Genomic DNA, 27,886 nt, shown 5'->3' with positions numbered 1-27,886 from the left:
CATGAAAATAATTTAAAACTTATATAAAAAAAGATAAACTATCATTTAACTGAGTAACAAATTTCGTATTTAAATGAATATAGAAAAAATGAACACCAACAATATTAAACTTTACAACTGTAGTTCCAAATAGTTACCAGAGGAATTCATATAGCCAATGCTGCTTGTTCTTTTGATTGACTTTAATAAACAAAATCAGTACCGACACCTAGTGTAGATAATGGACTACTTTCATAAACGCTTCATTTTCATTGTAGCATTCTTGACGATTGTCATACCTTCAAGTTCTTCATAGTTCCTAACTTATTAAAGTCGTAAAATAATTTCATTTTCACTCCCGGCCATTTACAGCATCCCCAAGCTTGAATGTTTGAAACTGCAGTGAGCAAGATCATTTGAAATTGTTTTTCTGCTTGTTTGTCACCAACTATCAGTGACAAAAATCACAGTTTGTGTTTTGAACAAAACACACACAACTGACTATTTAAAAAGTGTTCACTTAAGGCAGGTGTAGTGTTTAACAGCCACACAAGTGCAAGCAACTGACACTAGTTAGAAACTTGGGCAACAGCTTCCTGTCCCAATTAACCGGCACAGGATCCCAAATAAACTCAGGAAATCACAGCTATTTTCTTGGTTAGTTTTTGGTCTTCAAGAGTTGTCACAAATAAGCAGCTGCCCCGATTAACCAATGGGACAATTAACTGGAATCCCTTTTACAATATTGCAAAACTTACAGCCTCAAAACTTTACTTCTTGTATGTACTTACAAAATACATTCAACTCTCATCAGAGAAGGCCTTAGGAGCAAAAACATTAAATTCTGAATACAATTTAAGAGCCTGAACCTACTAATCATAAAGATGATTAAATCTACTCTTTTCTCAACAGGGTCACACCTAAAATAATCTGTCACATAACAAGTATTTTGCTATTACCTAAAATATACATATACACACACACACATATATATAACTTTAATAATGTCTACTATCATTAATAATACCAGCTGGTGGCACAGTGACATCAGCGCCGGACTCCGGAGCGAAGATTCTCAAGTTTGAATCCAGTCGGGCTGCTCCTGGGCACGCTTACCATCCGTGCCAGGTTGAGTGTCGAGCTCGCAGCTCGGCCTCATAAAAAAAAACTGCGCTGTGAGAAGGACGTAGGGGACCACTCACAGAATCTTTCCTCCAAGACAACCACTTGAAAAGTGGTCGCCGGGGCTCTGGCAGAGTATGGCACACAAAAAGAAGTCTATCAGAAACTATATTTTTTAAGAATTGGCAGCTTTACACTGTTTTCAACAAATATGCCACAGATTCTACAGTTCATAAAAATATCAATTACACCCCTTTGGTCTTAAACTAAAATCTTTGACAGCATTTCAGAATTTGTAAAAAAAATCAGAATTTTAATTAATGTGGCAATAATACTATCACCACCATAGAAATCAGCCTCCTGCACTGATGGACAAACAAAATGCAGTTGATGCACTTGAAATCTAAAACCAGAAAATGTTGTAGAGGATTGTGTAATATCAGTCAAAATTTAATCAAACATTAACATAAGGTTATCAACCTGAACCATCAACTTCTGCTTCCCCCTCCACAAATTTTTCATTCTCAATTCAAATGTGTAATATTACTTGTGTTTTTCTTTCTATACTACCAAGACCAGCTTATGCTGCTAGTATTTTCTGTTCAATTTTTATAGAGATCAGAAAACCTCACTTTATCTGTCATTTACAGTATATCATATACAATTTGACCACATTAAAAAACCCATACGTTAACATAAAATAAAAAACATTCTTATTTTAGTTGACCATGCCAATCACAATGGAAACCTATGTGTATTCATGTGAAGTAGAATGTTACTAACCAAAAAACTTGCAGTAGCAGAAAGAGTTTCTGTATGGAGTTAGAACAGAATATAGTGGTGACATTACACAAATGTCATAATGCTGACACAAGGCACTGCAAAAAAAACTGCTGGAGGAAAGCAGTGGGTCAGCAAACATCTGTGGAGGTAAAGGGAAAATCAATGTTTCAGTCCTTATGCAGGGTCTAGATCAGAAAAATCGATTATCCCTTTGCCTCCACAAATGTAAAGATATTCTTTTCACTGGGTCTCACTTGCAAAAATATTTAATCAGCTTTAAAATCCATATACATACCAGAGGCTGCTAAATTAAGTCAGATGCCAAACATCCACCATTTCTTATGTGTTTATAGAGAAAGTATTTCTTAAGTTTCTAAACAAAGTTTATCACAGCAATAATAGACACCAAGACGACACAGCGACAAGGATCAATCCAAGCAAGGGAAGGGAGTGGAAAAAACAGCGAATTTTTATGCACTTCTCCATTATAGGGTGACCCCTACAGGCTACCTTTACTTGTTGTGGATGTCAGGTTCAATGGTGAGACCTAAATTCTCAAAAAAGCACCAGCCATCACCAAAGCATCATAATTTAAAGAAACGTGACGTACTATAGATATTTAAAAGGCTAACGCCGCTCATTATCTTATTTAGAACTAGGAAGTAAGAACGTAAAATGAAATATTTGAAGCACCATGCTAACTTTTGGCACATGCAATTTCTTAATCAATGACAGCCCTTTACAGTGAAAAAAGGCGTCATAACAGATTCATATAGAAATGACAGGCATATCAACATATCACCGGAGAATCAAAACAGTAAAAGCGTGATTCTTGGGCACACAGATCTTTCGAGCATCTTTTTGAATAAGTATATCAACCTGAGAGAAAGACTGCGTTTCCTTGCTTCCGCCGGGGAGACCGGGACCGATGTAAATAAATACTGGGGGTACAAACGGTGCCGGGCCCCGGAGCCAGCCCTCGCCAGTTGCAAGTAGGAAGACGCCGCCTATCCTATCACAATAAGGGGAAGTGGAGTAGACGACCATCACGGAGGGCTGAGGTTATCCAACGAGGGGACGTATTCAGGCGCTGTCAGCCGTGCAGACTGGACGAGAGCTCAGCCGCTGCCGCTGTTCTGATCTGATCTGCCCCCCCCCCGCCCAACCGCGGCCTAGCTGCCTCCCATTTGCCAAAGCGCTGCCCTCTCAGACACGCGCGGCTGCTTGAATTCAAAACCCGCTCCAGATGCCGAGTGCGAGGAGGGGATGGTTGCCGCCGCCGCTGCCACCTCCCAGTCCTCTTCGCGCCCCTCAGATTCCCCAGTACCTGAGTGAGGGAGAGCAGCGCCGCCATCTTCGCCGCGGAGCAGCAGCCGCGCACCAACCGATGGCCACTGGGAGCCCACGAGTGCGCGCGCGGTGCAAACACACCCACCCGCGCCGGCGGGAGCGAGGGCGGGTGCGCGCGCGTGCGTGACGTGTCCCCATCAGGCGTGTGGGGAGTCAGGTCAGCGCGCTCTGCACGAGCGGAGGGGCCGAGTGGCCAACCGGATCTCGCCCGGGCCTTCCACACGGGCTCCTCCATTCTGTTCGCCCGCATCTACCCCAGCGGGGAGGTTGTGTAAGACATTGGAGCATTGTGTTCTGTTCTGGTCACCTAACTATAGGAAGGATATCAGTAAGATTGAAAGAGTGCACAGATTTACTAGGATGTTGCCGGGTCTTCAGGAGCTGAGTTACAGGGAAAGATTGAACAGGTTAGGATTTTATTCCTTGGAGCGTAGAAGAATGAGGGGAGATTTGATAGTGGTTTACAAAATTATGAGGGGTACAGACAGAGTAAATGTAAATAGGCTCTTTCCACTTAGATTAGGAGAGATAAATAAGGGGGGACATGGCTTTAGGGTGAAAGGGGAAAGGTTTAGGGGGAACTTAACTCAGAGTGGTGAGAGTGTGGAACGAGCTGCCATCTGACACGGTAAATGTGGGCTCACTCTTAAAAGTTTTAAGAATAAATTGCATAGGTACATGGATGGGAGAGGTCTGGAGGGTTATGGACTGGATGCAGGTCAATGGGACTAGTGGAATAATGTTTCAGCACAGACTAGAAGGGCCAAATGGCCTGTTTCTGTGCTGTAGTGTTCTATGGTTTATGGTTCTATTCATGTCTAGCTAGGTTTCCTGCGTCTCCATCTCAGGGCAAAGGGATTTCCCCTGAACACCCACAAAATAAACAACAAGAAAACAGCATTGCTTTCCATTTCAATTCTTTTATTTTGGTCTTCCTCGACACACCCATAATTGTTCGTTGCAAGAGTTTTACAGCTCGGGTAATTGCTGAGGGGAGTTTTCCCAAAGTGGGGTGAAAATAGTGCAATTATTTCATATTTCTCTCAATATTCCAAAGAACTTACGAAATTATAACAGTACTTGTACTTACAGTATGTAACACATTTGATAAAGCAATCCTTACAATAAGATCATCAACAGATAATGTCATAATTACAATAACTGAGAAACAAATACAAGTTTGGACATAGCCAAATTTGAAGAGTGAGATATCTTTAAGCACATTTGAAAGTTATAGTTGATTTCCATTATCACCAATTGCTGAGAAGTATTACAGTACTCTCTATTCTGCTTTAGCCCAATGGTCCCCAACCACCGGGCCGCAAAGCATGTGTTAGCAGTCCGCGAGGAAACGATACGAGTCAGCTGCACCTTTCCTCATTCCCTGTCATGGACTGCTGAACTTGAACATAGGGTTGCCAACTGTCCCGTATTTGCCGGGACATCCCGTATATTGGGTTAAATTAGTTTGTCCCATATTTCTCCCGCTAAGGTACAGCGTTCCTATGAAACCTTTCGTGCCAAAATGGCATGAAGCAAGGAAGCAATTACCATTAATTTATATGGGAAAAAATTTTTGAGCGTTCCCAGACCCAAAAAATAACCTAACAAATCCTACCAAATAACACATAAAACCAAAAATAAATAACACTAACATATAGTAAAACCGGGAATGATATGATAAATACACAGCCTATATAAAGTAAAAATAATGGATGTACAGTGTAGTCGGGAAGATGGAGAAAAATCGGCACGTATGCGCATGCGCACACAGGTGCCCGCACAAGGCTTCATGGTCATTGCAGTCTTTCCTGGGGTAAAGTGTCCACAGCCTCCTCGACTGTAAAGATGAAGCCACACTCAGGTGGGAGGAACAACACCTTATATTCCGTCTGGGTAGCCTCCAACCTGATGGCATGAACATTGACTTCTCTAATTTCTGCTAATGCCCCACCTCCCCCTCGTACCCCATCCATTATTTATTTTTATACACACATTCTTTCTCTCACTTTCCTTTTTCTCCCTCTGTCCCTCTGACTATACCTCTTGCCTATCCTCTGGGTTCCGCCCCCCCCCACCGTCTTTCTCCCTGGACCTCCTGTCCCATGATCCTCTCGTATCCCTTTTGCCTATCAACTGTCCAGCTCTTGGCTCCATCCCTCCCCCTCCTGTCTTCTCCTATCATTTTGGATCTCCCCCTCCCTCTCCCACTTTCAAATCTCTTACTCACTCTTCCTTCAGTTAGTCCTGACGAAGAGTCTCGGCCTGAAACATAACGTCGACTGTACCTCTTCCTAGAGATGCTGCCTGGCCTGCTGCGTTCACCAGCAACTTTGATGTGTGTTGCCGGGTTTTGACTGCTACTTTTGTCCCTTATTTGGGAGTGAGAAAGTTGGCGACCCTAACTGTAAAAGACATGTTGAGGTGAGTTTAACCCTACTTGAACAGCCCCCCCTCCCCCGGGGTTGGCCGGTCTGCAAGAATATTGTCAATATTAGACCGGTCTGCGGTGCAAAAAAGGTTGGGGACCCCTGCTTTAGAAATCATGGATTCAAATTCTATTTCAATGCTAACAATTCAGCACCATCCGTAGTCATGTGTTTTGAATAACATTTAATGACGTAACCAGACAAGTAGACAAGAAATACCATGCATACCTTTCCAACTGTCAGCAGAGGAGTTCTTTCCAGTACCCTAACTAACATTCTTCACTCCTACATCAACACCAAAACAGATCATCTGGTTACTTTCACAAAGGTTCCTGTGGAATGAGCTGCACAAGTTGGCTGTCATATTGGTTACATCACAGCAGTGACTAATCCACAAAACATTAAGTTGGTAAAGCACTGCGATTTCTTGAGGTCAGAAAATAAACTCTATAAATATCCCTTTATTTTTTGTATTATCTTCATTTTGCCTTAATCTCCAATTTGCCATTATCAGTGAAATTCCTTATCATTTCCCTTTTGCTAATATCTACGGTACTGCGCAAAAGTCTTGGACACGTAAAAAAAATTGTAAAGTGAAAATGCTGTCAAAAATAATGAAATGAAAAGTTTCTAAACATCAAAAATTACTATAAAAGACAGTAAACAGTAAAAGACTAAATCAATCGATATTTGGTGTAACCACCCTTTAAAACTGCATCAATTCTCTTAGCTACACTATCATGCAGTTTTGTAAGAAAATTGGCAGGTCGGCTGTTCCAAGCATCTTCTGCAGACTGCGGACTTTGGCCATCTCGCTTGCTTCCGTCTTTACAGAGATCAGTGCTCTGTGGAGGCCATGCCATCTGAATCCATATTTTAAAAATTCTTGCGTGCCTAAGACTTTTGCACAGTACTGTAAATCCATACTACAAATGAAAAACAATAAAACATGATACAGTATTTGCACTACCAACCACATTCTATCAAATCTCCACTCATTATCCTAAACTTGGGGAACGAAGTCCTAACGGGTTCAACATTTCCTTACAACAGGTTCCAAGGTCTCTGGACTCTTTCAATCTTAGTGATATCTTGGCCTGCAGATAGGTGGTCAGAACTACACACAATTTGGCCTCACCAATGTCTTACACAACTTCAATATAACATCCCAACTCCTGTACTCAATACTTTGATTTATAAAGGCCAATGTGCCAAAAGCTCTCTTTACAACCCAATATACCTGTGATGTCACTTTCAAGTACTTATGTATCTGTATTCCCAGATCCCTTTGTTCCACTGCTCACCCTAGTGCCCCACTATTCACTATGCAAGTTTTCTACCCCCTAGTTTGTCCTGGCAAAGTGCAACATCTCACACTTGTCTGCATTCAATTCCATCTGGCATTTTCCAGCCCAAGTTTCCAGCTAGTCCAGATCACACTGCAAGCTTTCATAGCCTTCCTTGTCCTCAATGTTGGTGCCATCGACAAATTTGCTGACCAAGTTTACCACATTATCGTCTAAACTATTAACATATATTATAAATAATGATGGACCCAGCACTGATACTGGCAGCACACCACTAGTCACAGGCCTCCACCTACTATCACAACTGTATCGTTCTTGCAATTGTCTCGGGGGGGCAGGGGTTGAGAGGAAGAGAGGCGGGGCCGGAGAGAGAGGGGGGACGAGAGATGGGGGGGTGGGGGGAAGGCAGAGAGATTATTGATCCCAAAGGAAATTACAATGTCACAGTAGCATTACAGGTTCACAGTTATACAAATATTAGAAGAGAAATAAAAATGAATGAAAAAATAAATTACCTCGTAGGGGGTCATAACTTCCTTGGCTATAGATTGACTCATTATTTAGCCTAATGACGTCATATATCGCTCTTTGGAGCAGCACATCTGTCTTACTGAAAATGTTCCTCTGTTCAGCCAAGGTGGCGTGCAGAGCGTGAGAATCATTGTCTAGAATTACCAGGATTTTCTGGAGGGTCCTTTGATCTATCACAGCCTCCAGTGTGCCCAGTTTGACTCCTATAACTGAGCCAGCCTTTCTAATCAGTTTATTGAGCCTGTTGGCACTACCCGTATTGATGCCATTGCCTCAGCACACCACCGCATAGACAATTGTACTGGCGACAACAGACTGATAGAACATGTGAAGGAGAGGCCTGCACATTCCAAAGGACCTCAGTGTCCTCAGGAGGTAGAAGCGACGCTGGCCATTCTTGTATACAGCCTCTGTGTTGGTGCTCCACTCAAGTCTGGCATCTAGGTGCACCCCCAGGTACACCCTCTCATCACATCCACGCCCTCACCATCAATAGTAACAGGGAGCAGTGAAGGCTTAGTCTTCCTAAAGTCCAACACCATCTCCTTTCTTTTACTGATGTTGAGCTGCAGATGATTCAGCTTGCACCATTTGACAGTCCTCCACCAGGGCCCTGTATTCATTCTCCTGTCCTCCCTTTCTACACCCAACTATTGCTGAGTTATCAGAAAATGTCTGCAGATGACATGACTCAGTGTTGTATCTAAAGTTCGAGGTATACAGCATAAACAGGAAAGGAGTCAATACAGTCCCATGTGGGGCCCAGTGATGCTTATAGCCATGTCTGACACACAGCTCTGAAGCCACACAAACTGTAGTCTGCCAGTCAGGTAGTCCATTATCCAGGAAACGATGGAAGTACCAACCTGCATTGAATGGAGCTTTGCCCCCCAGCAATGAGGGCTGTATGGTATTGAAGACACTTGAGAAATAAAGAACGTGATCCTCGTGGTGCTGCCCTGCTTATCCAATTGGGAGTAGGCTCTGTTCAGCAGGTAGGTGACAGAACGTCGACTCCAATGTGCTCCTGGTAGGCAAAGTGCTGGGGATCGAGGGCTGATCTGACCAGGGGTCAGAGGTGAGCCAGGACCAGCCTTTCTAGGCTCTTCATAATATGTGAGGCCAGGGCCACTGGACAGTAGTTATTCAAGACTTCCAGTCATCCCTTCTTGGGTACTGCGACCGCACATGACGTTTTCCACACAGTCGGGACCCTTCCCAGGCTGAGACTCAGACTGAAAATGCGCTGGAGAACTCCACACAACTGCTCAGCACACTCCTTCAGGACCTTGGGCTTCACAGCATCCGGTCCCAGTGCTTTTCAGTGTCTGATTTTCCCCAAAGCCCTTCTCACTTGCTCAGTAGTGAAGGTGAATCCATGATGACTGGGGAGTTGGTGGAAAGTGGGGACTGGGGGGGTTGAAGATCGGGATGATAGCAGTTGGTACGTGGAGGTGTGGATGGTAGGTGCAGGGTAAGGAGGGGATGTAGACAGTGGTAGCCTGTGTTGTCCATCGACGTGTTCAACTGGAGAGAGGAGAAGGGAGGAGGGGAGGCATTGGGGCTGAGGGAGCATTGGGTGTCTCGGCACCTGGACTGGTGTGCTGATGGGGTGCGAACAGGAGGGCGATTGTCAAACCTATTGAGGAATTGGTTTAACTCATTAGCCCATTCACGGCTGCATTCCAAGGCTCTACAACTAGGCTGATTGAAGCCAGTGATGTCCTTCAAGCCTCTGCACACCTTCCATGTGATACTCCACCCAAGCTTGTTCTCCAGCTCTCTCCTATATTTCTCCTTAGCCACCTTGATCTTCTCCTTTAGCTGCCTCTGAACATTGCAAATCCTGATCTAAAGGCTCTCTTTTTGAGGTTGAGAAGAGCTCTTAGATCACTGGTGATCCATGTTTTTACGTAGAGAGAGAAGGGAGGGTGAGAGGGATGGAAAAGCAATCCTGAAACTACAAGATACAAAACATAGCAGTTGCTGGAAATATCCAGAAATGGTGGTGGGAGAACTAAATATTTGGGGGGATAGATAGGAAGCCAGTGAAGTAACAAACTGCTTTGATCTGGATGGTGTCAAGGGTGTCATTGGAGCTCCAAGTAGAGTGTATTTAAAGACATTCCTAAAAGGTACCTTATAGATGATGAAAAGGCTTTGGGATATCCAGCATTCACCACAGGAAATTTAGACTCTGACCCAGCTTTTCTCGACAGTGTTAAGGAGTTTATCCAGTTATTTTCTTGTCAGTGGAAATCCCAAGGAAGTTGGAATTCCACTGAATGTTAAGGAGTGGTGGTCGGGCTCCCTCTTTTTTTAGAATTGTTCATTCATTGGCACTTGTGGCATATGTCAGCCTATGGTTGAATGTTCTTGGATATCACTAGATGGCGACACAGGCTGCTTACAATTCCCTAATCTAATTAACCTCACTTCTTGTCACATCATAGAGGAAAGGAAGCTGAGAATGCAGTTCACTCAGTGGGGGTTTTGCAATTAAACAGATTTTCTAAGCTACACTCAGTGGCCACTTCATTAGGTACAGGAGTGGAACCCGGTGTGGTCGTCTGCTGCCATAGCCCATCCACCTCAAGGTTCAACATGCGAGTTCAGTGGTGCCCTTCTCCATACCACTGTCAGAACACATGTTACTGTTGCCTTCTTGTCAGCTCGAACCAGCATGGCCATTCTCCTCTAACCCATCACATTAACAAAACACCTTCGTCCACAGAACTAGATGGAGCATTGTAGTTACTACAACTTCCAGTGACTGAGACCTATAACAGCCGAAACATCTATAGCCCAGATCATTAGTCTGCTCTTCACACAATCACGTTTCTGTGATTGTACTATCTTGCGCTGATCCATATTCTAAACTTATCTGACTTGCTCATGAGACTTCTCACTTTAAAGTTGATTCTAGCAGTCCTCCCAAAAATTGGACTTATTTGATTTATACTCAATCACCTCAACTGCCACTGAGTTTCGCACTGCTAAATTAGTTTAAACCCCACTGACTAGCACGAGCACAACTCCCCGCAGGAATATTGGCCCCTTGCATTTCAACGTGTCTTCTTGGTCCCACCTGCCGCAGAAGAGATCACAATGATCAAAGTACCCCACTGTACCAGCTTTTAAGCCATGCATTCATCTTTCCTATCTTCCTATTTTAACCCCTGTTAGCACATGACATTGGGAGTAATCCTGAGACTATAATCTTGGAGGTCCTGCTGTTTATCCTTCTCCACAACTTCCTGCAGACCTCATCCCTTTAACTAATGTCCTTAGGAACAATATGTACTCCAACATCTCCCTCCCCCTTCAGAATGTTTTGTCCCTCCTCAGAGACATTCCTGATCGTGGCACCAGGGAAAGCAGCAGTCCATTCTAGAGTCCCACTGTTGCCCAAAGAAATGCCTGTCAATTCCCCCTCACTGACAAATCCTCCACTGTTGTGCTCACCAAGTCTTTTCCTTCCGTTTCAACAGGGCTAACAATGGTGCATCAAACTTGACTGCTGACACCTCCTTCCTCTCAGAAGTCATGCTCTCCAACAGTATCCAATATGGCCCACTTGTCTTTCACATTTTCAGCATCCCGATATTCCAACACTGGTCCTACTGTAGTTCCATCTCCTCTATGTGGTCAGATAGGAGCTACAGCTGGACACTCTTCCCATAAGCAGAGTCACCAGGAACACTGAATTGCCCACATTCTGAAGGAGCACCATGCGAGCTCCTACGTTCTTTATCTCCAGTCTCTATGAAGAAAAAGAATTAAAATAGAAAACCTCACTTAGTCATTACTGACCTTTCTCAGCAATGCCTGCACTTTGACCTCAGCAACCCCTCTCAATATAGCCACTCCCATTCATAAACAAAAGGAAATCTGCTGATGCTGAAAATCCAAGCAACACATACAAAATGCTGGAGGAACTCAGCAGGCCAGGCAGCATCTATGGAAAAGAGTAAACAGTCAATATTTTGGGCTGAGACCCTTCATCAGAACTGGTGAAGCCTGTACCTTGTTCTCAAAAATTCCACAGGTGGCTGTGGATGGAGGCTGAGTCATTGGGTATACTTAAGGCAGAAGCTGATAGATTTTTGATTAGTCACGGCATGAAGGGATGTGGGGAGAAGGCAGGAGATTGAGGTGAGAGGGAAAATGGATCAGCCATGACGAAATGGCAGAGCAGGCTCGATAGGCCAAATAGCCTAATTCTGCTCCTATGTCTTATTGCACAGGTGCTGCCAATCTCCATACTGCCTTTTGGTCTTGCCTCTTGCTCTTGACACCCTGTTCCTGTTCCTATTTCTTGTATTCTCATAAGATCCAACTCAGATTTGTCTACCATCACTGTCAAAACTGGTGACAATGAATAGCAAGCAGTAGTCAAGTTTCACTTTTCAGAAAGCATCCTGCATATTCTCTATCATTGCTGTTGAAATTAACACGTGTTTTTTTAAGCCAGTGCTGATTTTGGATGATATATCATCATCAATGTTATAAGCAGGACACACATCTTTAGACACAGATAGCGGTCTCATGCATCTGTGTAGGGATGATCTGTCTTCAAGCTCCAAGTTTATAACTGGGGAATAGGTTATTTTTAGATCTACTACTACACGATTCATTAATAATCTTGTTGCAAAGGGACCACTAGAAAAGAGTCCAATCACCAAGAGAAAATTTGCAGATGTTGGAAATCCAAGTAACACACACAAGATGCTGGTGGAACTCAGCAGGCCAGGCAGCATCTATGGAAAAGAGTTCAATCAACGTTTTGGTCCGAGACCCTTCAGCAGGGCTGGAGAAAAAGGATGAGTCAGAGTTAGAAGGTGGGGGGGGGGGGCAGGGAGAACCACAAGGTGATAGGTGAGACTGGGAGGGGGAGGGGTGAGATAAATAGTTGGGAAGTTGATTGGTGAAAGAGATACAGGGCTGGAGAAGGGGAAATCTTAATCGGAGAGGACAGAAGGCCATGGAAGAAAGAAAAAGGGGGAGGTGCACCAGAAGGAGGCAATGGGCAGGCCAGGAAAGAAGGTGAGCGGGGGAAAAGGGAATGAGAAATAGAGAAGTGGGGGAGGGCATTACCAGAAGTTAGAGAAGTCAGTGTTCATGCCATCAGGGTAGAGGCTACCCAAACAGAATACAAGGTGCTGCTCCTCCAATATGAGTGTGGCCTTATCGCGACAATAGAGGAGGCCATGAAATGACATATCATAATGGGTATGGGAAGTGGAATTAAAATGGGTGGCCCTGGACGATCACACATTTTCTGGTGGATGGAGCGTAGGTGCTCGACAAAGCAGTCTCCCAATCTACATCTAGTCTCACCAACGTACAACAGGCCACACTGGGAGCACTGGATACAGTACAGGTGAAGTGTCGCCTCACCTGGAAGGACTGTTTGGAGCCCTGAATGGTAGAGAAGTAGGAGGTGTAGCACTTGTTCTGCTTGCAAGAAAAAGTGCCAGGAGCGAGATTGGTGGGAAGGGACGAATGAACAGAAGAGTTGCATAGCAGAAAGCAGAGAGTTGGGGAGGGGATGGTGAGGAAAAGATATGCTTGGCTATTGGATCCCGTTGGAAGAGGTGGATGTCTCAGAGAATGATGTGCTAAACGCTGAAGCTTGTGGGGTGGTAGGTGAGGACAAGAGGAACCCTATTCCTGGTGGGGTGGTGGGAGGATGGGGATGTGCACTAAATGGAAGGGATGTGGTTGAGGGAAGCCCGCTCTGGATCTTTTCATTGCCAACTGACTGACAAGACATGAACCAACTCAATTTCACCACTTCGCTTTCCAATTCCAATCTCACTCCTTCCAAAGTCTCTGCTCTCCACTAATCCTAACCTCACCATCAAACCTGCAGATAAGAGGGTGCTGTAGTAGTCTGGCAGACTAACCTCTACCTTGCTGAGGCCCAGCAACTGTCAGACACCTCCTCTTTCTTACCCCTCAAATTGTACCCCACTAAGGAGCACCAGGCTATTGTCTCCCACACCAGCACTGACCTTATTAGCTCTGGGGATCTCCCATTCATTGCCACCAACGTCATAGTTCCCTCACCCTCCACCTTCTGTTTCTACCTCCTTCCCAAGATCCACAAATCTGTCTGTTTCAAGTTTTCTGGCCCAAGCATCTTATTTTCAGCATGAATGCCCAGTCCTTATACACCTCTGGCCCCCACCAGGAAGGCCTCAAAGTACTCTCCTTTCTGGAAACCAGACTCAATCAGTTCCCCTCCACTACCACTCTTCTGTCTAGCGGAATTTGTCCTCACCCTCAACAATCTTTTGGCTCCTCCCACTTCCTTCAAACAAAAGGTGTAGCCATGTGTACTAGCACGGGTCCCAGCTATGCCTGCCAGTTTTTTGGCTATGTGGAACAGTCTATGTTCCAAGCCTACACTGGTGTCACTCTGCAAATAGTCTATGCTACATCGATAACTGCATTGGTGCTGCTTCCTTCCCCCCAGCCAAGCTCATCAACTTTGCCTCCAACTTCCACCCTGCCCTCAAATTTACCTGGTTCCTCTCCCCTCCCCTCTCTCGACAGTAATCTGATGGCTATTACAAACCCACTGACTCTCACAGCTACCTGGACTTTACCTCTTCTCACACAGTTACTTGTAAAAATGCCATCCTTCTCTCAATTCCTTTGTCTCCACCACATCTGCTCTCAGGATGAGGCTTTTCATTCTGCAAAGAAAGGAGCTTCCCTTCCTCCACATCAACACTGCCCTCATCTGCACCTCTTCCATTTCGCACATGGCTGCCCTCACACCACCAGGGATAGAGTTCCTCTTGTCCTCAACTACCACCTCAACAGCCTCCGTGTTCAGTACATAATTCTCCGTAACTACTGCCATCTCCAGCGGGATTCCCCCCCCCCCCACTCTGCTTTCCGCAGGGATCACACTCTACATGACTTCCTTGTCCATTCATCCCTCCCCACTGATCTCCCTCCTGGCACTTTTCCTTACAAGTGGAACAAGTGCTACATCTACCCCTATACCTCCTCCCTCACTACCATTCAGGGCCCCAATCAGTCCTTCCAGGTGAGGTGACACTTCACCTGTGAGTCTCTTGGGGTCACCTACTGTGTCCAGTGCTCCCAGTGTGCCCTCTTGTATATTGGTAAGACCTGATTTCAACTGGGAGGTCACTTCGCTGAGCACTTACCTTAGAGCCAGAAAAAGCAGGATCTCCCAGTGGCCACCCATTTTAATTTCACTTCCCATTCTGACATGTCCATCCATGACCTCCTCCACTGTCATGATGAGGCCACACTCATGTTGGAGGAGCAACACCTTATATTCCATCTGGGTAGCCTCCAACCTGATGGCATGAATATTGATTTCTTGAACTTGCAGTAATGCTCCCCCTTCTCTATTCCCCATCCCGTTTTCCCTCTCTCACCTCATCTCCTGGCCTGCCCATTGCCTCTCTCTGGTGCTCCTCCCCCTTTTTCTTTCTTCCAAGGCCTTCATAACTCTATAAGATTCCCCCTTCTCCAGCCCTATATCTCTTTCACCAATCAACCTCCCAACTGTTTACTTCACTACCCCCCCCCACCCCAGTTCACAAATCACCTTGTGTTTCACCCTCTGCTCCTCCACTCACTAACTCTGACTCAACTTTTTTCTCCAGTCCTGCTGAAGGGCCTCAGCTCGAAATGTCAACTGTACTCTTTTCCATATATGCTGCATGGCCTGCATTTAGTGTGTGTTACTGGAAAAAACTGACCATAAAAACAACGGAATTTTATATTCATTCAGTTGGAAATTAATGTTGTTCAATCTGATACCAGGTTTGTCAACCTAAACAAAGAAATCTATGAGTGGCAGTTTAACTGTGGTAGAGTGCAAAACTAGCACTTTCAGTCATAATGCAATATTCTTAATGTATATACATTCTTTTTAATGCAGAAAATGCAACAAGTTCAATCATTGATTTCAGGGAAAACTAAAGATATCATGATATTTAAGCAAAAGACTTAAGGTTGTCAGGAAAAAAAATGATGAAACTTGAAGTATGAGTGTCCAAGAATCCAGGAAGGAATGACCAAGAATTTGATAGTGCAAGGAAAACAAATTATGACATTAAACTTGCAAATATAAATAAATATGGTGATAAGCACTTCTATAGATATATAGAAAAGAAAATAACAAACATTGTGCCCTTACAGGTAGAAAAGGGTAATTTTATAAATCGTAATGAGAACTAAACAAGTACTTTGTATGTTCACAGAAAAATATACAAAAAAAATTCAGAAGTAATGAAAATGAGTAATTAAACTAAGCATGAGCTAAACATCTACTGGCAGCAAAGTTAATGTCCTAACTGCCCACATTTTTGAAGATGGTTCATGATGGATACTTCGGTTATCCAATGAAGTTCCATAGATTCTGGACCTTCTATAGATTTAAGATGGTAACTATGATCCAATATTTATGAAAGCAAAAAGGGGAACAGGAAGAACCTGACATTGGTAATTGGGAAAATGTTGGAATCTATGAAAAAAGCTAACTCATACCAAGACACTTAGAAAGAAATATAGTTGAACAAAGCCAGTACGGATTTATGAAAAGAACTGGTAGATTAGACTAATCTATTGAAACAATTTGAGGATATAGCTCAAAGTAGACGAGGCAGAAAATGTGGTGTAATTGGATTTTTAGGAGGTGTTTTAATAATTAGCCACATCAGAGCTAGTGTACAAAGTTAGGGGACATGAATAGGAGTAAAATACTAACATGGATTGAAGGCTGGTTAATAACTGGAAACCCAGATCTTTCTTAGGTTGGTGGGCTGAGATTAATGGGGTGCAACAGGAATTGGTGTTTGGTCCCCAACTGTTCACAATCTGAATCTAATATTTGGCTGAGGGCACCAAACATATTTCCAAGTTTGCTGATAGTAAGAAATTAAGTGGGCAGAAGTGATGAGAATGCAAAGACATTAAAATATGAGTATGCAGCTGGAGTAAATGGCAACAAATGTGATTTTAACCACTTTGGTCGAAAAACTGAAATGCTATTTTTAAAATGCTGAAAGACTGGGAATTGTTGATGTCCAAAGGAACCTTGTTATCACCGAATATTAACATGCAGGTGCAGCTGGAGCTGGAAATTGTGAAGGCAAGTTGTACATCGCTCTTTATTACTAGAGAATTTTGAGACAACCAAAACTAATACATGCAACCTCAGCATTAAAGAGGTTACCATTCTCTCAATACAAAGAGTGTTACTACTGGTCCATTATGGTGGGGCCACTTATGAGATTTGCTTTGGAAACTGACAAGAGAACCTCTAAATTGACCAGCAGCTGAATTTGGAGATAGAAACAACTGCAGATACTTATCACCCTCCAAACTTCAGTCAGAATTGGGACATACACTTTTAAATGCCTATTCAGGTAGGTTAATGATATAACTCATAATAAATAACATTGGTCTCTTAGGTGCACAACTTGCATTTAAACTAGCTATTTCAGACACTTGAGAGCAATAATATGGAAAACTCAAGGGAAAAAAACCTGCTAAACAGCAATATAAACCCACCACTATAAAATCCAGTGAAATAAATTCATAACATTTGCTGTTTCTTTCACATTTTGTATTTAATTTCCCAATGCAAATTACATTACAGCAAATTTTATTTCATAATTAGGCAAGGAAGGATTACAGCAGATTCACCAGACTGGTTCCTGTGTTGACTGGGTTATATGACAAGGAGATATTGAGCAGATTAGTCCTCTATTGTCTAGGGTTTAGAAGATGAAAGGGCAATTAGGTGGGATAAAAAGATGCTTTCCTTTAGAAGTTGAGGCAGAGAATACAAGATCACATAGGTTCTAGTAGAATTACATTACAGGAAAGTGTGATTGCACTGGAATGTATAAAGGAAATTTATGAGAATGTTTCTAGGGCAAGGAAGTTGTAGCTATGTGGAAAAAGTAGATAAGCTAAGGAAAATTTAATTGAGAGACCAAGAAAAATAGGAAGGACACATATCCCTCCACAGAATGTCAAAAACCAGAGGGTAGAGATCTAAAACAATTGATACAGGAAATAAAATGAGTGTTTCTTTCATCTAGGCTGTTAAGTACTTGAAAGAGTTGGAGGCTGAAACTCACATTTATCAACTACTTGGACAGCACAAGAAAAGCCACAATCTCCAGGTTTATAGCTTCAGCCCTAGTCCATGATAGATTTGGAATGTCTTTTTTTAATTCATCACATGGGATGAATTGTCTCTTCCTGTGTCATAGATTTTCTGATTCAAAGAGTCAGAATCCTTTTGACAGGCAACTGAGCTACTAGTGTGTTATCTGTGACCATTCTTGGATATTATATATTGGTCATCATGAAAGAGAAGTTTAGTGATGGATGAAATCCACTGAGTCCATGATACAAGAATATCTTCAGCCCCAAGTGTGAAGAGCAGATCATCTTCATCCAAGATCCCCATCAGAGGGTATTTCACTCCATTTCCTTTTCTCCACATGATCAACAGAATTGCAGAAGTATCTTACCTGGAATGAATGAAACCATCTGAGAACAACTAACTACCACCCTCAAAAGGTATCCAAACAGAATTGAGAGTCTGTGATAGTAAAACTTTGCAGTTGGCTCTCCTCCCAGAAACACATTGGTTATGAATAGCATCAAAGCCACTGTATTCCAAAAAAATGGGAATGATACCAACACTTGCAGTGTCACAACACTTAATAACAGGCAAGGAGTATGTGCAATATATTTACTTATCTTGTTTCAGTTATAGATTTATTTTTTGACCTATTTTGACTAACTTTGACCATGCATTTGACACCATTTTCAAAGACAAAGCTGAAGCATTTTCAAATTATCTTCAACTCCAAATCTGAAAGTCAATATACCATATTTGCATCTACTGTTCATTTTATATTTATTTCCTTTAAAAGACATTTGGTTATTTTTCTTTTTATATTTATAAAATACCATTAAGTTTGCCTTGGTGATACTTGCCAATATTTCCCGCCCTAAAATCTTTATTAATCTATTTTAATTATAAAACCTGGACATGTTTTACACCTAAAATCACAGATCTACATCATGGGAGATTGGCTGCTTGTTGAACAATCTATTTAGTTTCATTTCTATTGTAATTTAATTTTCTGTTGTGCCTATTCAATTACACTTTGCTTTGTCTCTGCTTTCACCAACCTTGCAAACAGCAAGTTCCAGAGTTTTCCTCCTATCCCCCTTTAAATCTGCAGCCCCGATCGTTGAACTGTCTTTCATTAAAAATAGCATCTCTTAATCCTATCCAAATCTGTCATAATCTTGCTCACTTTGATCATTTCTCTTAAACTGATAAGTTAGTTTATTATTGTGACATGTACCAAGGTACAGTGAAAAAACTTTTCTTGCATACTGTTCATTCAGATCATTTCATTACATCAGTGTATTGAGGTTGGACAAAGATGCACATCAACAGAATGCAGAATAAGGTGTTAGTTACAGAGAAAGTGCGGTGCAAGTAGACAAGATAGAATGTAAGGTTAAGAGTCCATCTTATCCAACTTGGGAACTGTTCAAAAGTCTTACCAGCGTGTTAGATGTCATCTGCTAGTACATGGTTTCAGCCATTTGTATCTTGTGCCTAATGGGAAGAGGGGATAATAGAGAATTTATATGGTGGTGGGGTCTCTGATTATGCTGGCTCCTTTACAGAGGCAGCAAGAAGTGTAGACAGAGTCCATAGAGGCAAGGCTGGTTTCTGTGATGTGCTGATTGCATCACAGCTCTGCAGTTTCTTGCAGTCACAGGCAGAGCAGTTGCCATGCCAAGCCTTGATGCATCAGAATATAATGCAATAAAAGTTAGTGAGAGTGAAAGGTTCATGCCAAATTTCTTTAGCCTCCTGTGGAAATAGAGGCAATAGTGAGCTTTCTTGGTCATATGTAGTTGGACCAGGTGCTCATTTATAGAAACTTGAAGCTCTCAATCTCAGCACTGTTGATATCGACAGGAACATGTGTGCCACTATCCTTCCTAAAGTCAATGACCAACTCTCTTGTTTCACTGACATTGAGGGAAAAGGTTCTTGTTATGACACCATATCACTAGTATCATTTTTCCTTCCTGTACTCCAACTCATCAACATCCAAGATAATTTACCACATGCACATCAGAACATACAGTAAAATGTGTCCCTTGTATTAAGAACCAATACACCCGAGGATTGCTGGGGGTATCCACAAGTGTCGCCACACATTCTGGCACAAACACAAAATGCCCACATTGCTCAGTTTAGCTACACAAAATACAAGGAACAAAACAGCAAAACCTCTCGTTCCTCCCTTCCCCCCATGTATGTATACAGTGCTCTAACCCCAAGACAGTCCATATTTTTCAGTCTCCAGCAGGCCTGGATTTGCATTTGCATGTAGGCATTAGGCCTTCAACTACCCCAGGAGACTTGCAGAGATATGCAGACCCAGGCCTCTGGCCTTCCAATTCAACCTTCAGCATTAACCCAAGACCTAACAATCACCTTGAACTCCAGATGAGCCCCAAGTACTACACTTCAGACTCCGGTCCCGTCGATTCATGAACCAGTTGAGATATGGCCGACCATTGTGGTATCATCTTCAAAGTTGTAGAGGGAGTTAGAGTAGAAATTCAATATAACCTTGTGTTTGCATGAATATTGAAATTTATGATTCTCAGGATCCCATGCTATACTAACTACTTCCTCAATATGCCCTCCCACTTTCAAAATTTTATGCACATGTACACCCAGGTCACTCTGTCTGTACACATGGTTTAGAGCTGAGCCAGTATTCCACCATCTCTCATTCATTTGGCTAAAGCATTATTTCACTTTTCTGTATTAAACTTCTTTTCCAACTTAACTGCTGCTTCTGCCAATCATGTCTGTTTCTGCTACTCCCCTCCCCAGTTGAAAATCACACCCCTAGTTCAAACTCAAAAGTTTGATTAGACACTATACATATGGTCCCCAAGCCACAAAGCATCCTGATGTTCCCACATAACATCTAGAATTTGTGCACTGAATCCCTGTTGCCCCTCCATGTTTCAGGAAATTACATTAGCTTTCAATTCAACCTTTAGATTTTTTACTAACTTGTTACCCTCATTGTGCAATCCGTTTTCTAAGATCCTTTCACAATCTTATTTAATCATATTTCTTCCTGTAAGTTGTAACTTAACCCATGTTTCCAACTCAAAAGCTACAATACCAGCCTCTCTGATGTTCATGGCTTCTCCACATGATGATGTCTATTCTTTCCATCCATCTCAAGCATTCCACCCCCCCCCCCAAACTCACATCAGCCACATCTTTTTTCCTTCCTTATCCTTTTATTTCTGACTTTGCTGATAACAGGAACCATACTTTTTAAGTCATTGCTTGCATTCTTTTCAAACTCTGGAAAATCTTCCCAGATGTTACTGCAATATGCTGGGCAGCAATACAAATATCAATTCACCTCTTATGTAACTGCTGCCTTTGAGCACAATGCTTCAATTTATGGGCCAGCCTAACTCAGCTCTGCTCTTGCCTGAAACAGCTCCTCTCTCCCTGCCCCTTCAGTGTTGATTTGTCAGTTTTCTCCCCCACAAGAAGTGTTCCTCCACACCAACATACTGTTCTCCGAGCTCAAACACTGGATACAACAGATTCTGCAGATGCTGATAAATTTGAGCAACGTATACAACATGCTGGAGGAACAGAAAGTCCAGCAGCATATATGGAGGAAAATAAACAATCCAAAGTTTCTGGCCAAGACTTTTCGCCGGAAAGGAAGGTGGCAGAAGCCAGAATAAGGGAGCATAGGGAGGAGTATAAGCTGGCTGGTGTTAGGAGAGAGGGAAAATGGGTGGTTGGGGGAAAAGGATGATGTAAATAGCTGTGAAATGATAGGTGGAAGAGCTAAAGGCCTGATAAAGAAGGCATCGAATTGGAGAGGACAGTGGATCACTGAATAAAGGGGAGGTGACAGGCAGGTCATGTAGGGGGAAGAAAGGATGAGAAGGTAACCCGAATGGGGAATGGAAGAGGGTTGGGGAAGGAAACAGAAGGGAGTGATTACCGGAAATTAGAGAAATCAATGTTCATGCCATTAGGTTGGAAGCCACCCAGACAAAATACAAGGTGTAGCTCCGCCAACCTGGGTTTGGCCTCATTTCTGGCAGTAGGGGTGGCCATGGACAGACGTGTCAGTTATGGAAATGGAAAATAGAACTGAAATGGGTGGCCACTGGGAGATTCTGACTTTTGTGACATGCAGAGTGAAGGTGCTTGACAAAGTGGTTCCCAATCCGCTTTGAGTCTTATTAATGTAGAGGAGGCCACTCTGGGAACACTAGATACAATAGATAACCCTGATGGGCTTCCAAGTGAAATGTCTCCCTATTTGGAAGGATTGTCTTGGGCCCTGAATGACAGTGAGAGAGGTGGTGTAGGGATAGATGTATTGTCATCTTGAAGGATAATTGCCAGGAGGGAGATCAGTGAAGAGGAATGAATGGTCAAGGGAGTCACATAGAGATTGATCCCTGAGGAAGTGTGGGAGGTGAAAAGAAAGGTGTGTTTGTTGATGTGGTAAAATTCCACTGGAGACATTGAAGGTTACGGAGAATGATGTGCTGGATACGGAGACATGTAGGATGTTATGTGAGATCAAGGGAAACCATTTTCCTGTTTCCTTGGCAGAGAGATGGAGTGAGGGCAGATGTGCTGGAAATGGAGGAGATACAGTTGAGGGCATCAATGTGGTGTAAACGAAAATCTGTTTTTTTTTAGTGTTGGGGAGGGGGGAGGAACATCACCTATGTTATAGAATGGAAGCCCCCATTCTGAGATCAAATGCAGCAGAGACAAAGGAACAGAGAAAAGAGTAACATTTTTTAAAACAAGTGACACGGTAGGAAGAGTGAAGATAACAGAATGGTGGTAACAGTGAAAGGGTTACATTCTAGGTGTCTTTCATGTGCACCATTTTGACAACTGCCAATTCACCTGCTCCACCATGGACATCCAGCATTTATACACCTCTATTCCCCATCAGATAGCCCTGTTTCTTTCTGGAACACAGTCCAAACAGTCCTTTTGATGAACACTCTCACCCACACTACAGAACATTTTCTTACCCCAACTTCTATTTGGATTCCTCCTACATTCTATTAAGCAAAGGAGTAGTTATGGACCTCAGCCATGTTTTCCTTTTCATTGGCAAGTTCTGATGCACAGTTGATAACCATACCTCTCTTGCTCCACATATGCTGCCCGACACATTGATTCCTCCAGTAGTGCAATACACATATCCTGTATATGAGTAATTTAAACCCTAATGTAACATCTAGAACACATCCTGATGGGCTGAAGGATCCCCATTTCTGTGCTGTACAATTCTATCCAAACTGATTCTTTTGCCAACCAATCATTCTCTCATTTGGAGCTGGTCTTTATTTATTCCATCATTTTGGAAAAAATAAAACCATCTCTTGAATAAGCCACTCTTCCCAATCTCTACATACAATGAAGACTCTTGATCCTAATAGTGGAAGAAAAGAATTATTTCTATACTTCAATATGCCATCATAATGCTCTAAGATTAAATCATTTAGCACAGTGAAGGGCCTTGACCTGAAATGTTGATTCTCCATTTTACTTCATAAATGCTGCCTGACCACCACCCCCCACCCCCAGTTCTTCCAGCATTTAAATTCTCATCCACATTTGAGAATTTCGCCTCTTCTCCAAAAGGTTCCGGTTCAGTTAGAATACGATTCTACAGGTGCCAGCAGTACTTCTTTATCTCATTACACTAATCAGAAAGCAAACTAAATCTCATCCCTTTCTCAAACACCCACTATACAAGATTAAAGAAAAACTCTTAATAATCCAGCATACTTTGATGATGCTGAATAAGCAGACTTTCCAGAGGCTTGGATGCTATTCCAATACATTTTTGATTCACTATGTTTTACACGATCTTACACTGTCTTACAATAAAGTTCACAATGCACCTAGTAAATTTAAAGGGAACATGGGAGCTGGGACCCATGTGATTCAGACCTGGAGAGTGAAAGCACAAAAACTGGGATATGAAAGAAAGTGCAAGAGTTTCCACTCCAAACACAAAGCTGACTCATGTTAACTCTACTGCTTCTCAATGCCAACCAGCTGTAGACCAATAGCAAAAGTCAGGCTCCAAGCTTTGGTGTATATCACCATTAAATAAGAAGCTGCCTAGTTTTGTACATAACTTTTCACTTGATATATAGCAGTAACATGTTTTTTTTTTACATGGCTTTGAGTCACGTTGTTAACTGAAGTTAGATGTACGGGAATGATGCACCGTCAATCTCATCCAGCAGGAAGTAATTAGACCACTACTTTGGCATTTATGATCAACTCATTCAAGAGCTAAGGGGCACCCCGTCTACACTGATGTTAGTTCTTTTTAATATACTAGTGAGAAAAATCATAAATTCACCCAAAATTAAGAGCAATGTCAATGGGAATTAGATCAGACTCATTTTGTATTGGAACCTCAACCAGTGCAATTTCTATTCACCTGATAGGATTGGATTAAATCCAGGTATCCAGAGAAGAAAGGTGGGTGTTAAGTAATTCATCTCCAGTACAGTGCTTAAAAATCAGAATGTCACAAGTGTGTTCAGACAGAAAAATTACAATAATAAAGCTTTGTAAAAAGCCTTTATTGTAGTTAACACTGAAACATTATGAATCCCAGGAACATTCAGCAAATCAGCTCTATGTCAAAGGTACCTGATGCAAGACTGGGGCTGACAATTCATTTTGACTCAAAGTGATACAGGGGAAAATTGAGTCACAGGCTGTAAGAGGTCAATTGCAAAGGTTATCAGTGTAAAAATAGTTGTGCACTGGTCCAATAGCGAATTAATACAACAAAGAGAACAGGATAAATAAACCCCAACTGATTAGCAGAAGGGGAAATGAGTAATAGTTTTGTCAATTGCACCCCACCCAGTCTTCAGCTGTGCTGCTCTTCAAAACTGTGGTTTAATCTTTCTTGGAACAAAATGGTTCTGGAGAGTTAAAGAAACAGAACAAGACACAACAGGAGTCAAATTGACATCCCCTTATGTCTAAGCAACAGTGATCCAGCACAAAACCTGCACCACCAGGTGGGTGTACGGGAGAGAAAAAGCACCAGCACCAAATAGATGATGCCCCTTCCCACCATAGCCCCTTCCAAGGCCACATTTCCAATTATCTTTCGAGGTATAGCTTCCGATTTGGAAGTAATAATACACTGGAGGAATTTTTAAAAGCCTTGAAAGGCGAGCCTTGCTATTCAATGTTCTGCTATGTTTGATTCCACTATTCCCAGATCTGTTTTGGCAATGACATTTTAGGTAAATGGGCCAACAATTATCGATAGTTCTTGTTTTAAGACCTGCTGTAGTGAGATTAGAAATGAACGATGGACAACCATTTTATCACCTTCCCTCAACCCATTTCAATTCAGCCTTCAGCAGTCAGCACAAAAGGAACATAAGAAAAACAAGCAAAGAAAAATCAATTAGGTATCAATCCTTACTGATCTCTTCTAGTATAAACAGATGCTGATGGTTGATACAAGTACCATGACAGCTATCAATTCCACATGGTAACCTCTTTCTCAACCACACCTCTCCATGCTGCCACTTCTCCAGCTTTGGAGCATTTGGTCATAAAGTTAATAATTCCACCAACTTGTTTAACAGATTCCAAGCAAAATTCCTCCTTTAACTTAATTGTTAACTACCAGGCAACTAGTTGCTTCTGATCCAACTACATGAGCAATTCAAGACTGTCCTAGCTGAAATTCATTAATATTTTATTTGATACAGGCTTCATATAGAAAATAATATCAATTTCAGTGCTCAAAATATTCTTTATTTCACTTATGAGTTCCTGAGGCACAAGTCAAATGACTGCAGTGAGATGGTGAGAGAAACAAAAACTCGCCTATCCACTAGGTAAGATAGAACAGTATTTTTACCTGCACCTCAGACAAATTCTGCCAATATTATTTGAAGGTAACCAAATTCAACAGTGCCTCGTGAAATTCTGCACCAATTTCTTCAAATTCCGATCGTTAATTAAGTTTGGTGGGAAAAGATGTAGATGGGGCGGAAATGGGACTACAGTGGTGACTACTCAGGATGGTCTTTAGCAGAGCAAATATCTAATGTAGAGAGGAGCAGAAATCCAAATTGACTTCCCTTCTGAAGCACCTCAAAGCTCATCTTTCACTGAAACTGGAAATTATACAATGAAAAGATTTCTTGTTTCTATTGCATTTCTTGGTGACTGCATTTGGGTTCCTCTGATCTTAGACCAGGGCAAGGGTAAGTAAGCACATATCATGCATAAGCGAAAGGGACCTTAGAAATAAACAGATTAAAAAGATCACCCCTGAACTGAAATATGACCAATCCTTTTCCATTCAGAAATTACACTTAATTGTGATTTAAAGATCCTTCAGCTAATCTTGAAAATAGCTATTCAACGTTTCCATGCATGTTAAAATGCTACTCAACTTCTGTATCGAGGGCAAGTACAGATTCATTTCCCATAACCATCTTGGGGAAAGCCAGCCTCTCTTCTTCCCACCGGACCTACCCACACAAATTTAACTGCTGAAAGTGAATTTTCAGAACTGACCAGTCGTGGGATGCATCATTATCCTGTAGGCTCACTTTCTGAACACCTTTTAATGCCCCCTACCATGAAATCACTGTTCTTTGTCAAAGCCCATATGATCCGTTTGGCTCTCTAGACTGGGGCCAGTTAGCACTATTAAGAATATTTGTGCAAAGGTAGTATAATATTAAGAAACAGCTACGTGCAGTAAGTAAGAGGGTGAGGTCAACTCTAACAAACTTAAGCTGCTGCTATTAACTCAGACAAGCTAAAGATTCCTGCAGTGATTGCAAGCTGTTGTTTAATACCGTGCTTCAGATTTTTTAAAAATAAAAGATACAGATCGCAATACACTTCCTAAAGAGCAATGCAAGACAGCGGCATTTTTTTTTAATACAGCAGTTTTCAACACAGGAACTTAAGTTTTTATTTAAAATAAAATATTTTGCTGCCTGACTATGGCTATGGTCGTATTTCCAGTAGTCAGCAGAGAAATCAAGCAATATCTTCTTGGACATTACATCAGATGCCAGCTTCATTCCAGAATGGCAATCTCATATCTGCTATTACTATTCAAATGATTGTACATTTCTTTCCACCAGCCCCTCTTTCACCCCACCGGAAACAGAAAAAAAAACTACTGAAAATACTGATTGTAGGCAAGTCTGAAACATTACGCTGCAGAAGCACTTTGACCTTCGGTCTCTCCCCCCGCCTCCCCACAATGTCCAGGCCCATATTCATAAAAGGCACAAATGCACAATTGTTTGCTCCAAGATCTGGGGACTAGAAAATTTTTGGTGCACACGGCATAAACTTTTTTGAATACAGGCTCATCTCCCACACATCACCAATATCCTCCCAACCACTGGCTAGTCATCACAAGTTGTCAAATGTCACCTTTTATAGACTGACCAATGGGATATGGCATTTGATTGTTTAAATATGTGCTTTCCAGTGCTGCACTTCACAATATTGATACAGCCAGGTAACCCATACTTTACCTAGCCTTTCCAAAGACCATCCAATTACATAGAAAGTGAACCAAGTTTTGTTAAAAAGAATGGAGGGGGGGTGGGAGTGGGATGGTTTGGGCAGGAAGGGAGGGAGGGAAGAAAGAAAGGGGGGAAAGAAAAATCATTCATCATCGAAGTTCTGCTGGAGAAGGAAGTTTGCAGCAAGATTTTCGTTCTTCTCACAGGCGAAGTAGGCCTGAATGACAAGTCCCTCAGGGAAACCCAGTGCCTTTAACTGAAACAAAAAAAGATTATCAACTTGAGTTATTCATCTTTTCACCTATATACATATCCAAAACAAAACAGCAAATTTCCTCCAGAATGAGCAATACATACAAAAACTGCATGCCACATCTCCTGCATGCATTTCTCAAGCAGAGATAGTACAGAACATCACACTGCTAGGAAAAATAACATGTCTGATCAGTAAAGATCATGGGTGTAAAGCAACAGATGAATATTTCTTCCAGAGCTAATATTGGAAAGCCAAGAGTCCATCATCTAGCAATAGGATACTGTATTAAATCTGCAAAAGAGGACAATCAACTTGACAGCGAAATCTGCCTCACAGGGAAAATAAACTGACAGCATAGCTTTCTAAACTACTCATAGCAATTGGGTTTTCCTTCTTTTTTGAAAAATAAATTAAGTTCTGAAAAGGACTGTAACAAGTTA

At 42.2% G+C, this 27,886-nt stretch overlaps 2 protein-coding genes across 5 annotated transcripts in view; both read right to left on the bottom strand.

The window, feature by feature from the left end:
* eps15l1a (epidermal growth factor receptor pathway substrate 15-like 1a) overlaps positions 1 to 3,302 on the bottom strand; it is a 492,163-nt gene extending 488,861 nt beyond the window's left edge. For all 3 annotated transcript variants that reach the window (XM_063032448.1, XM_063032447.1, XM_063032449.1), the window contains exon 1: positions 3,212 to 3,302. In XM_063032448.1, the coding sequence (XP_062888518.1) occupies positions 3,212 to 3,238 (27 nt within the window). In that variant the 5' untranslated portion in view covers positions 3,239 to 3,302. The remainder of the gene's footprint in view (positions 1 to 3,211) is intronic.
* Positions 3,303 to 17,051: 13,749 nt separating this feature from the next.
* LOC134337405 (UV excision repair protein RAD23 homolog B-like) overlaps positions 17,052 to 27,886 on the bottom strand; it is a 110,329-nt gene continuing 99,494 nt past the window's right edge. Inside the window, exon 11 of one of the 2 annotated variants that reach the window (XM_063032371.1) lies at positions 17,052 to 27,446. In XM_063032371.1, the coding sequence (XP_062888441.1) occupies positions 27,333 to 27,446 (114 nt within the window). In that variant the 3' untranslated portion in view covers positions 17,052 to 27,332. The remainder of the gene's footprint in view (positions 27,447 to 27,886) is intronic. The other variant, XM_063032370.1, reaches the window with a different exon arrangement.

The sequence above is a fragment of the Mobula hypostoma genome, chromosome 24, assembly GCF_963921235.1.
Source record: "Mobula hypostoma chromosome 24, sMobHyp1.1, whole genome shotgun sequence".
NCBI lineage: Eukaryota > Metazoa > Chordata > Chondrichthyes > Myliobatiformes > Myliobatidae > Mobula > Mobula hypostoma.
This window is presented reverse-complemented; position numbering and strand designations above follow the sequence as displayed.